The sequence below is a fragment of the Sardina pilchardus genome, chromosome 15 (assembly GCF_963854185.1).
Source record: "Sardina pilchardus chromosome 15, fSarPil1.1, whole genome shotgun sequence".
Taxonomy (NCBI): domain Eukaryota; kingdom Metazoa; phylum Chordata; class Actinopteri; order Clupeiformes; family Clupeidae; genus Sardina; species Sardina pilchardus.
Genome location: NC_085008.1, coordinates 20,242,738 through 20,255,766, shown reverse-complemented (window position 1 = coordinate 20,255,766; position 13,029 = coordinate 20,242,738). Strand labels below are relative to the sequence as shown.

Below are 13,029 nucleotides of genomic sequence, written 5' to 3'. Positions count from 1 at the left end.
CTGTCAGATACAAGTGTGTGAATTGGACATGTTCGCCCAACTGGAACAAGTGATATCATGGTGCTTACTGTAGTCTGTTATCATGTGCTATGCAGGGGTATTTTTACGGTAGGCTACAAAGACTTAAGTTCAGCTGGCATGTGACCACAAGACACCTCACATGATTATTATTTCTTTTTTTTGCTCTTACGGTTATGTAAGTGTACAGAACTCTTGTTGCTCCTTCACGCAGAAGTGGAAGAACAGAACATGGCACTTAAACTGAGGAGGAATGGGCAGTGCAGAAAAGCAAAACAGTCGGATGGCACATGTGAAATATATACTTTAATGTGATCATACATTTCTCCATAACAGTACAAAGTAACATCTTGTTTAGTGACACGCTCATCATAATGTATTGAGACTCCCAATGTAGTAGGCAAGCGACAGGGATGAGCATTACTGTACAGTATGCTTGTAGGATATGGATGGGGGGTTGTAGGGGGTGGCTGAAGAGAAAGAAGACAGGCCAAAGGAATGCTTTTAAAAAAAACACAAAGGCAGTAGCATCTCACAATGTACACTTTATAGCCCTGGACACAGACAGACCCGCAGGGGTCCAAGAGCTGATGTACTGCATTAGCTAGCTTAAAACCTCTGAGATGTGCCTGCAAAAGTCACAGCATTAAGCAAAACTTTACAATGGCTTAGAGCGACAGCCAATATGCCAAGGATACAGATAGCTTTTTACACTGCACTTGAGGATAAGGTGGACTTTTTTTTAAATTATTTTCTCTGCCCAAGAGCAGCAGCCGAATGGAGGGGAACGACATATAAGTTGACCCTTGACCCAGGTCATGTCTATGTACAGGACCCCAAGCCAGCAACCAACTGGAGCGACTCCTGCCTGGGTCTGGTAGAGATCTGGGCCAGCGTCAACCACTACCTAAGGGTAGGAGGAAGGGAAGGGGGTAGGCAGAGCGTGTGTGTGTTGGTTGTTGGTTTGGGAGGGGTGTAAGACGCACTTATATAATTAACTGTAAAGCTTTTGACCATGTGACATTCTGCACCATAACACAAACACAAACATGAACACAATGCCAGACCAAACAGGCCTGTCCTAAACAGGTAGCGGATATGTACAAGTATGACTTTAACAAATTTGTCCATCTGTCGACACATATTATCTCTATTGTCCTTTAACGACGTGAATTAGTTTTTTTCCAGTCCAGCACATTTAAGATGTGTCAAGGTAGCTTAAGGGAAAAGAAACATGATTACTCGACAGGTACTGATCCACAGATTCAATACTACAAGGTAACTGAGAACATTTAAATATGCATGTATGTAAATATAAGCTGTCCAAAAAATATATACTCCAAATACATTTTTATATATATTTATATACACATATATCTGTTAAATACTGATCATTTTGTTTACCTGGATTTCTGACAAAGGAAAAAAAAAAGTGTCCATTAATTTAGGTAGTGGCCTTACATTCTATTTGAAGGCCTGACCACAGTGACCCTTTCTTGGAGGCTCACCATCAGATTTAGCAGGCATCGTACCTCTTACTGAGAGGTTCTTGTCTCACAGTAAGAGGCAATTTGTCTGCAATTTTCTTTTTTGTTTAAAAAAAAAAAATCCAAAACAGAATGGAGGATAGAAAAATAGACATGAAAGATCTCTCAAAGCATTCAGTCAGATTCGCTCCCGTTATTTTCTCAGACATGATGCTCTAATTCCCCCTCAATTTGAAATGTACCACGTGTTGTTCTATGTACAGAAGCAGCACCCTTATTGCTAACATACTGTACTGTTTACACATCTGAAAGGGTGCCTCTGTCTGCTGTTAGCAGCTGTTAGCATGTGATGCTAAGTCCCAATGAGCCATCACAGCTATTGGCTTCAATCTCCACACACAGAGCCCAGCAGCTTTAGCATTAGCTATAGTGTTAGCGCTGTTTCACTTCAGGGTAGGTGGCAAGACCCAGCACCACTACCTCTTCGCCTTAAGAATCAAATCTGCCTTGTAAGTGCATTGGTTTACAACAATATTGTAGCACACAGTACCTCCACAGAAAACAAAAAAACAAACAAACAAAAAATTAACAAATCAAAAATAAAAGCTCTCTCCACTGCCTTAAGTACCACCTTTACACAATTAAGGCACCTTTTACACCCCTTGGGGTCAATAGGTTCTTCTAATAAGAAGAAAGAACGACGACAATAGACAAACGTTGACAGATACGACCATGAACAACACAAGCAAAAACTTTCAACAATGACAAATGGAAATGAACACAAACACACAAAAAAATCAAGGAATGTCTGTTGACTTGTGAATCTAGCGCTAAAATACAACAGGCTTAAAGAGGGAAGTGCCAGACCTCACAGTTCGTACTCTTGTAGGTTTTTGTACAGTTCCTTGGGGAGAGCAAGTACCAACAGTTCAGCTGAGCTGATTATTATGAGGGTGCTACCCATGGCCTCGTACCATCACCCATCGCCCAAAACCCTCTGAGCCCTCATTGTCACCTATACCCTTGTCTCAGACCGTCATCTGGTCAGTCAGGGAGTCCCTCCTGAGAAGGCCGGTCAGTCAATAGCCGACGTTGAGCTTGTTCTTGTTGAGCTCCCGCTCCAGGTTACCTATGAGGATGTCGATGCTCTCCTGCAGGTCCTTGAGGTTGACCCTGTTGCTCAGGACCGGGCTGATGTCCTGGATCTTCATGTAGGCCTGGTACGTGTGCTCTTTGGCCAGATGCTCCTCCTCCTTCCCCTCGTGCTGCCGCTGCAGGTCATCCCCCTGCCTTTCCTCCTGCCTGGGCAGTAGAATGTGTTCACAGCTCCGTGGCTCCCCCAGGGGGCTTCCGCTGAGGTCCCTGCTTCCCTCCTCCTCCTCCATGTCCTCCTCCTCCTCCTCCTCCACCTCCTCAGCCACTTCTTCCACCTCCTCCTCCTCTTCCAATTCCCCTTCTCTTTGAGTCTCAGCTTCCACCTCCACTGGTCTGTCCATCTCCACCACCTCTCCAAGGGCTCCGTGTTTCTCCTCCTCCTCTTCCTCCTCTTCCTCCTCCACCTGCTCCGAGGGCCTGAGCTGGTCCCCGGTCAGGTCGCCCTTGTCCTCTGGCGGACGCTCGGACTCCTCGGAGGGCACGTCGTCGTAGTCAGCCTCCTCCTTGGGCCGGAAGTACGTCTCTTGGCAGCGGCTCCAGTCGCCGGCGTAGCGGTTGCTGGGGCTGTCCAGGCGGCCGGCTTTGGGCCGGAGCACGCCGGCCATCTCGGCCTCGGACAGGTTGAGCACCTGGGGCCGCTCCTTCCGCCTCCGCAGCGGGGCGGCCGCCGCCACCACCACCACCGGGGCAGCCGCTAGGGCAGGAGACTCGGACACGGGCGAGGAGGTCTTCCCATATGGATCTACCACTGAAGAGAGCGACAGAGAGAAAGGGAGAGAGAAAGGAGAGAAGATAAAAGGAATAAAAAAAACCCCCAAGGTTAGCGGCTATCAACATGTTAAGAAAGGGAAGGTGAACACACTATATACTATTTGGTCACTTCAAGTGAGAATCCTGACATGACCCTGGCACACCACACTGTGCTAACACTGACCACACAAGCAGCAGAGACAAGCTTTCCAATACATGCCAGTTGCTTGCACACACACATTCGGGGGCCCTTGAGCAGATGCATTGTATAAGCAATGCAAACCCACACCATATACAATCAGAGACACATGCCAGGACACAGTCCACTCCACTACACAGCATGATTAATGTGTTTGAAAGGCTCGACCACGACAACCTGCATGTTTGCGGTGCTTCTATTGCCAAATGGTGGTGTGGTGCAGATGCCTCTCCACCAATCATCACGCACATCAAACACAAAAAAAAGTAGAACTTCCACACGTGGGAGGGGGGGGGAGGGGGGGTCTTAGCTATGAATCTAAAAGGTGTCTGCTTGAGTGCCTGAGTAAAAAACAATAAATCGATAAAGTAAAAAGGGAGAATCAAAACCACACTCTAGGGGACTTTTAGGGGTAACAGCACTCCAACACAACCCATTTACCTGTCCTGTGCCTCACAACAGTGTACCTAGAGTCCGCAAGCGTTAGTGGGGGCCTACAGCAAACCATGAAACATGACAGAAATCAATCACAAATCCCAACAAAATGAACAAAGACTGCTGCAAAGCAGACAAGAGTCAATCACATGAACAAGATGAACACCGTTGGTTAAACTCTCAACTCTGTTTACTGAAGTAAGGGACAAAGAAGGAACCGTTTGATAGGGGAATCTTGGCCTGGGGTTTCATCAGAGAGGGTTAAAGCGGAGCTTTTTGGTTAAGGATCTTTTGGTTTCATGGATATTGCAGCGCAAAATCCTTTCACTAAAATAATTCAACATTTTGTCCATCAGCGTTTGAAGGGCATCTGGCCAGCAGTATGCTCTTTAAGGTTAAACTGGGTTTGAGGCAGTAAGTAGTAACCTTGAAAACTCCCCACCCACGGAGAAGAAGAAGATGGCAGCCGAGGGAGAAAGCGAGGGAGGAGAGAAGCGGAGAGGCCAGAGTGTGTCTAATGGGACGGGCCTGGGCCGGGCCTGGCCCAGCCACACAGCGGGGCCTCCTGCTCTGCTGCTTCTCACAGCCCTGCTGGCCCTGACTGCCTATAAATACACACTGGCATCGGCACTCCGCTCAGCTCAGCTCAGCTCAGCTCGCACCCTCCTCCTCCTCCTCCTCCTCTAACTGCTCCTCCTCCTCCCTTGGGTTGTTGTTTATCCACCCTACTGCCTTCGCATGATTGCTCTCTGACCACCTGCTCTATGCACACCAAACATGAACACACACACACACACACCACACACACACGCGCACACACACGTATGTTCGAACAGCATGACCTGCGGAGAAATATGGCATAACCCTTGGATGAGCACCATACTGAAACCACATGCAACACGCATACCAATGTGTACACACATACACACACACACACACTCACATGGAGTACCACAGGAAAGGTAGCTGTGACACAGAACGGCACATAAACATGAATTATGTAAATGGTACCCTATGAATGACTTGACTCATTATGAGTAAACACAATTCCTATAAATATCATGCTCTGCAAGTGTGTGTGTAGACTGTGTGTGTGTGTATGTGTGTGTGTGTGTGTGTGTATACATTCTTACTTCCGCATAAGACGGATGCAAACAATGTAGCTTTAAAATTTTAAACTGCTGAGAAATATTTTATCAGGTTCAGTATAAGGACTGATAGAAGTCACTGTAAAAGTCCTGAACAAATGTTACATTTGAACACAATGCACGTGACACACGCATGCATGCACAAACAAACCAACACACAAAAACACACACACACACACACACACACACACACACACACACACACAGACACACAGACACACACTCTTCTGCAATGATAGGAAGGGTCTTTGTACAGAAAGGGAGAAAACACACAGCGATGACTTGTGGAACAGGCCGAGGGCTACTAAGGTTAAGCCAGGAATGTCTTTAATTTCAGACACTGCCTATTACACCTCAGCCTGCACAAAATAGACACGCAGACGGCAGCAGCAGAGGGGGAGACTTAAATGTTGGGTTGTCGCGGTGAAAAGTGTTAAATTTCAGGTGGGTCAAGGTTACGGTACCTCCAAGAACGCCCCGCCAGAAAGTTGGAGGGCTGGAAGGGAGGCGAAGCGTGAAAAAAAAAAAAAAAAAAAAGCAGCTATGTGCGTGCCGGATATGAAAGGTCAGGCGGACGTTTTCATGCCTGAGCGTAGAGGGAGACGTGGACATGACTCTGCACGCTCGGCAGCGGGGGTGAACACTAGAATACCAGAACTAATCAGATCCTATCGAATGCTTCACTTGAATTATAGTAAACACATGCCTGCTATTGACAGGAAGAAAGGGAGGAGGAGGCGCTCAAAGAAACTATGCCTGCGGTCGGAACATCCACTCACTTTCTGGCAAGTAACTATATTGTGCTTATTCACTATATAGAGCACTATTTGGTAGGTAACTATACTGTGGTTATTCACTTTAAAGAGCACTATTTGTTAAGTATCAATACTGTGGTTGCTCACTTTAAAGAGCACTATTTGTTAAGCAACTATATAGTGCACTATGTATGTATGTGAAGGAGGTTATATTGAAATGTGGGCTATGTTGGGAGGGTTTTTACAGAAAACCTATTTTCAGAAATCCACACATGTGCGTCTCAAACCACCGACCGTTCCCGTCCGCTTGCCTTCCACCCCAAGGACTTTCCTCCATCCCATCCAGAGAATTCCCACAACAATGCCGCCGGGTGCAGTCTATCCGTCGGCACGCACGCACGCATGCACGCCACCACCATCACCACCCGTCCCGGTCCACCAGCGCAACCCTACACTCAAAGGCTCCTCCATCCTCAGCTCTGCCACTGACTCCAGCACACACACACACACACATACACACACGCGCTGCCCACAAAAAGCACCACGGCCACAGCTGTCGTGTGGTGGGAACAGTTGGGGCCGAAGAGACAAACGATCGGCCCATCAAGCGCAGAGACAAGGACACAGCTCCGTGTGGGTCGCCCCCCCCATCCCCATCCTCCCCCCCATCCTCAATACACACACACACACACACACACACACACACACACACACACACACACACACACACTCGCTCATCTCCACCACATATACACACCCCACCACCAGAACCAGCATGGGTATTTATGAAAAATGGCTCCACCTCCGAAGAGGCTTTGGTTTACATTTGCGCTCCAGCAGAGTGACCACAGACCCACTGGTGGCGGCGGTATTTAATCTAGGAGCGCAACATATGGACGCAAAATGGCTATCTGCTCTGATTACCAAGCCAGAGAAACCTCCCAGATCAAAGCCCCCCTCGCAAGTCCTCAGAAGTCGGGTCTGGAAGGGGATTAAGCATCAGAAAACCAGAGGAAATCTGTCCCAGACCGCCGGAAAAAAACACCGGGGCGAGGAAAGAGTTCCAATACACATGCCATGCCAACCGTGGCAGCTGTTCAGTTTAACTTGCTGTTCAATGTATCTGCATGTTTGTGTTTGCCTCTCTGGCTCTCAACTGTAAGCTGCTGTGACTAGTAGCCAAGCAAATAGTGGTGAGCGGTACTGTCCAACTAAACACATGAACAAATCACTGCAGTAATTCCCTGAGTATTAGCCACATCCTGTATAAACCACAGGACACTTTTTAAATGAAAAAAAGAAGAGTATTGACTGCATTGACTGTATGAATAGCCCCAGGGTCTAACCCCAGTTTATCAAAACATCACTTTATAAGGAATCAGAATCAGAATCAGATTCATTTAATTTAGTAAGAGAATAAAATAAAGAAAATAAATATTTTTCATGTTTTTGCTAAATCAATGAATAAACCTTGGGTTAACAGTGTGGGAAATGACCGTATCTAGCCGGGTTACACAGAGGAACTAAATCAGGCTCCAGACCCTACTGTAGTTCATCTTAAACGTCGAGCACAGGCCTCTCTCTGCCTTTCCATCTGTGCTTGTGTTCACAGGCCCAGTGGCTCTATGGGTGTCCACGGTAGAGATGAGCAGTGTGGACTTCTTGGCCACAAATCACATCAGCTCAGTCCCAAGAGCCATGCCGACACAAATATTGATCCAAAAAAGTCAAACCTGATCCTGACCATCATCATCATCATCATCATCAATGAGCTCTTCATCCTCACCCTCACCTTTCAACTCTGCCTACAGTCATGCTTGTTCTTGTTCTACTTGTGAGATGCCCATGTTGTGGCTCATATGTTAACATATCATCAACTATATCATCAATATTACTGTCATGACAAATGATTCTTACATCGATCGTGCACAGAGGAACATCAGGCTCCAGAACCCTCAATAGTCCAGATTCTTAGTAGTTAAGTACAGGCCTCTCACTATTTGTACACAATGGTCATGTTTCAAAAGGCCTGGCGGCTGTCTGGGCATAATTCAGCAGGCAGTGACCGGTCCTACCTGGCCAGAGCTGGAGGAGGTAGTGCAGGACCTCGATGTGCTTCTTGAAGTGCAGCGCGCTGGCCAGCTCCTCCGAGTCGATGAAGACGCGGTTGCTGTGGCACGAGGCGTCCTGCCGCTGGCTCAGCAGCACCGGGCCGAAGCACACGGCCAGGTTCTGGCACGTCATCTTGTTGACCTCGTGGTGCGAGGCCACCAGCTTCAGGTGATCCAGAAGCGTCCGCAGAGTCACCTGACAAGAGGAAGCGGGACACACGAACCGGGCATGAGATCACAGGAACGCGAAAGATGACCCCCCCCCTCTCGCCTCACTACAGATATATTTGTATCCTGGCTATCATTAGTTGCTATTCATTTCTCGTTGTGCCCTACATGTACATATCTCTGGTTGCTCGCAGCTGGTTACAGGTAATTCGGCACCTCATCTTTTACAACGTGGTGAATGAATGCAGGTGTGAGCAAGTGTGGTATGAGAAGACATTTGCATTTTCTACAGATTTTTGGATCCTGTCGAAAGCCGCCTCGGGCGCCTGGCAAGCGCTCAACCGACAAATTCTGGCGTATCTCCCCTTTCACTTCTAGCGAACTATCGTGTTGTTAGTGGCTGAGCTCGTGTGACTCACTCTATCACACTATGCCTTGCAGCGGAGAAGCTAGTGCTAGCACTGCCAAATAAAGATGGACTCATGATGGACTCAATGATGACGCATGAAAACAAAAGGACCAGCAAATATGCAGCCTGAGGTGTCCGATTGAACGCCAATTCAAAATAAGCCTCCGGGGCAGGCAGGGCAGGGCAGGGCAGAAGCCTATGAGCTTGCCCAGCACTGGGACTGTCCTGCTCTCAAGGGCCTGAACGATGGAGCATCTCCCTGCCCTGAGCACAAGGAGATGGGCTGTGCTGTGTGTGTGTTTACCGTTTAGACAAGCTGCACACAAGCAAAAACGGAGGACATTCAGAAGCAGGACTCTCAAAGAACCATACTTGCTGGTTAGGTTATATAGCCTAAATGTATACACAAAATATTACTACATCTATGTGTGAGAAACTTTGTCCATTTCACTTTCCTCTGGTTTCATATACCTCTTTTTCACTCCCTCTCCTCTATAGGGAGAGGAAGTAGGTCACTTTTGTCAGATTGTTCCTTCAACTGTTGCTTAGCTTACATTTGTATACGCTTGCGGGACTGTCCTCACTGCAGCCTTGGCCACAGCCGTGTTGCGTCTTACCTTCTCCACCTCGGGCAGGATGTCCAGGAGCCCGACGGTGTGCTCCGTGTCGGCCTGGTCGTTCTCGCAGCCGCCGGGTCCGATCCGCAGCGGCCGCCTGGCCATGGAATCCAGGACAGCCTCGTACAGCTGCTTGGTGATGAGGGGGTAGGGCAGCTCTCGCAGGTAGTCCTTAAGCACACCTGGAGATGGAGAGAGAGGGTGAAGAGAGGAAGAGAAAGAGAGAGAGGGAGAGATTAATACAGGTGTTGGGAAAACCCCTTGTTCGCCCTACTGGCTCGGCCTGCTGATCATAACAAGAGCTCAAAGGATGAGATGGCAGCCGGCAGCAGTGAACGTGTCAGAAGGTGGCTACGGAAACACAACAAGCGCTCCAGGCAAGGGGCACGGCCGGCGGGGTCCACAGTCCCCAGATCAGCTGAGCGAGCGGTGTCTCTCTCATGCCTCTCAGACAGCTTAAATACCCAACAAATCACTTACTGTATAATCTTTATGGAAGGCTATTACTGAGCTTTCACCAAAGGTTTTTTTTTTTTTCTTCACTCTCTTCCTCTCTCTCTCTCTCTCTCTCTCTCTCTTTCTCTCTCTGCTCTCCTTTCCCTGTCTGCATGTTGGTTTTCATTGTCTTCCCTTTCCTTTCTTTTCTATTTTTTTTTTTTGAAAGATTGTGACCTGGCAAGCACCGTTGGCTGCCGCTGTGGGGCCTATTGTTGTGGCGGCGGGGGTTTTATGGCTGCCTAGTGAGATGCCTGAGCGGAATTTGGCCCGGCGTGGCATAGGGACGGGTGGTGGTGGTGATGGTGATGGTGGTGGGGGGGGCTGAGGGGGACTCTGAGAATGGCGGGGGCGGCGGGGCGGTCATTTTTTTCCGCTTTTCGGAGCGACAGGCCTCTTTCACACCTGGGACGCCGGTGCTGTGTGAGCACAGACAAAGAGTCAGCCAAATCTGAAACCCACACTATTTATTTCCACTAAGCCGCAGAAACATCGCAAGCATGTTCTCCTTTTCAGGCGGCTAAAGGAGGGGCGGGTTCAGAGGAGAAAAGAAAAAAGAAAAAAAAGACAAATAATTAACCAGAAAAAGAGAGGAGAAGGGGAAGAAAAAGAAAAGAGAACTTGGCGGAGAATCAGATTTTTGAGCGGGCTCTTGTTTGTGGGTATAAATAGCAGTCTGGGCCTTTCAGAGAGTGGCCTTTGAGCTACCACAACCCCCACCAACACCAACACCCCAGCCAATTCACCCCCCCCCCCCCCCACACACACACACACAACAAGATAAGCTCTCAGCTACTCTGTGACAAGAGACTCCTTCAGACTGGCTGTCTGTCTGTGCTCCTCACACACACACACACACACACGCATAGAGAGAGAAAGAGACAGAGAGAGACTAGAGATATGTCAGGCCAAAGCTAAATTTACAGACAGGCCACATGAAAGCAGGACACAGCTGGAGAGCAGAGCGGGCAGGTCCTTTAAGCGCCGTCCAGCTTGTAAATAAGGTTCCCGATTAACTGGCTCCAGGAAGGGACGGTTAAAACTGGTCAAACGGCGACCTTTGACATAGGAAGTGCATCCGTGCTGTGCTGAGCGACAGTATTTCAGGAAGAAAAGAAGAAAGGACACATTTAATGATCACGAGGTTATTTACTGCCATGGAGATGCATCGATGGCATTGGCATGCCATGGGCCTTTTTTTCTCTCTCTCCAACACGCCGCAGGGAGGCGAAAACAAGGGTCCTCTTTTTAATCTGCTGGATTGCCCTCCCCGAGAGAAGGCAAGGCAGTCATTAACTAAGTGGTGCTTCGTCTATTCCTAGGGTTGCCCCCCCTGTCCCCCCGTCCATCCTACCCCCCCAGCCCCCACCCCCCACCCCTAGTCTCTCCTGCATAATCTCTACGGCGGAGAAGTGAAAAGAAGAGCAGATTGAAAATTAGCCCAGGATTAGGGCTGCCATTCAGGAGAGGTGTACCAACAATGAAGGCCAATGGGAATCAAATGAAAGGTGTGTCAGCAGGTCTACAGCTCTTCAGCACCTGTCCCTTGAGTAGCCCCCATATCTCCCTCTCTCCTCACCTTGCTTTAACCCACAGCCTCCTGCAGCTTTATCTGACAAGCGTACGAAGAGCCGAACGCTGAATACTTGCGCTTTCAACTCCCACGATATTAAACTTAAAGAGAAACCCTCAAGCTTGTGTCATAACACTGTCAAGAGAGTCTCATAAATATTAAAATATCCCAGAATGTTTTGTAAACACCGTCACAAGTACCCTCATGTTGCATGCATGACTGTGTGACTTAAAAGTGTTTTCGCTTTCCTTTCTTCACAGTGTATTTACTGTCTGTGTGTGTGTGCCTGTGTGTGTGTGTGTGTGTGTGTGTGTGTGTGTGTGTCCGTGTGTATGTAGTATCTCCGCCTGTTCTGCACCCCTGTGGCTTGCCCCCCTCCACCCCCTCCCCTGTTTTTCCCGGCGTCTGCCGCCGGATCAGTCTGCCGCTTGTGTTCCTGTCCCTGCTGTTCCTGCTGTTGTTGTGTTTCTCTCCTCCTCTCCTCTCCTCCTCCTCCTCTCCTCCTCTCCTCTCCTCTCCTCCTCCGGCCTCATTTTCTGCTCCAGCAGGCTGAGGCTCCGGCGGAGCAGCTCGGCGTGGTGCAGGGCGGCACAAGACCCAACACGCCCCGGCGCAGCCAGCCGACCCGGCACGCTGCTCAGCCCGCATTCCACCAGCCAGCCAACCAACAAGCCAGCCAGCCAGCCAGCCCGCACGACACTGCCCCCACCCCCACCCCCACAGCCCCCCCTGAGGGGCCGCAAACACTCACTCCCACACACAGGTGTACACACAGAATGCGCACACACACACACACACACACACAAAAACATATATCCAAACATCTCTGCTGTGTCAATTATCCACCCCCATCTCCCCAATGCACATTCCCCTAACGCACGCACACACACAAACAGACACAAACAGACACAAACAGACACAAACAGACACAAACAGACACACACACACACACACACACACACACACACACACACACACACACACACACACACACACACACACACACACACACACACACACACACACACACACACACACACACACACCCTACGTGGAGAGAATGCTGAGCAGTGGTCTGCCTGCTCTTGGTAGGGAGAGAAAGAGCCACAATGACAGACTGGAGCGTCCCGGCTTTGTGCTCGTCAGGCCCTCATGAAAACATATGGGCAGAGAAAAAAACCCTGTGGGGAGGAGAGACCGGCCGGGGGAGGTAAGGGGGGGGGGTGGTGTTTACTCTCTCTGAGCGTGTTGATGGAGAACACACCACCAGGTTCAAGAAAGAGTCGGGATCAGACGGGTGGTGGTGGTGGCGGAGTTCGAGAGAGGTGCAAATGATTGAGTTTTTTTCCCCTCTCTCTTTTTCAACTTCGAGACAAACAGGGCAGCTGTTCTCTCGTCTCTCGTGCAGTCAAAATAGCAGAGCGCCTCGGGAGAGACGGGGGAATTTCGAGCGGTTTTGACTTGCTGCAGAGATGAAGCTCTCGATGGGATTCGCGGTTTAACACTGACGATCTGCCTTTTTCCTCTCCACTGGCTGTGAAAGCCTGTGTTTGACTAAAATGCAACACAGGAAAAGGTGCGCATAGACAAAGACAGAGAAAAACATGAGCGCCGTAACATTTATTATAAGACAAGCACATTTTAGCACCTAATCTAATCCAGATCAACTTTTATGATAATGGTTTACGGACCGAGAATGGACAACGAAC

At 49.0% G+C, this 13,029-nt stretch overlaps 2 protein-coding genes across 2 annotated transcripts in view; both read right to left on the bottom strand.

Annotated features, from left to right (window-relative positions):
* Nucleotides 1-306: 306 nt before the first annotated feature.
* On the bottom strand, nucleotides 307-2,891 carry LOC134101799 (rho GTPase-activating protein SYDE2-like). The gene has a single exon (XM_062555607.1). The coding sequence runs from the start codon at nucleotides 2,888-2,890 to the stop codon at nucleotides 2,585-2,587; it is 306 nt and encodes a 101-aa protein (XP_062411591.1). The 5' UTR covers nucleotide 2,891; the 3' UTR covers nucleotides 307-2,584.
* Nucleotides 2,892-2,932: 41 nt separating this feature from the next.
* LOC134102480 (rho GTPase-activating protein SYDE2-like) overlaps nucleotides 2,933-13,029 on the bottom strand; it is a gene marked incomplete at its 3' end in the record, with an annotated part of 42,663 nt that continues 32,566 nt past the window's right edge. Inside the window, exons 5-7 of the mRNA XM_062556588.1 lie at nucleotides 9,253-9,434; nucleotides 8,023-8,254; nucleotides 2,933-3,408 (exon numbers count right to left, since the gene is read on the bottom strand). Of these exons, the coding sequence (XP_062412572.1) occupies nucleotides 2,933-3,408; nucleotides 8,023-8,254; nucleotides 9,253-9,434 (890 nt within the window). The remainder of the gene's footprint in view (nucleotides 3,409-8,022; nucleotides 8,255-9,252; nucleotides 9,435-13,029) is intronic.

Bases quoted from the DNA above. Each gene is read 5' to 3' on its own strand.
- LOC134101799 (XM_062555607.1), bottom strand. From the start codon at position 2,890: ATGGAGGAGGAGGAGGGAAGCAGGGACCTCAGCGGAAGCCCCCTGGGG.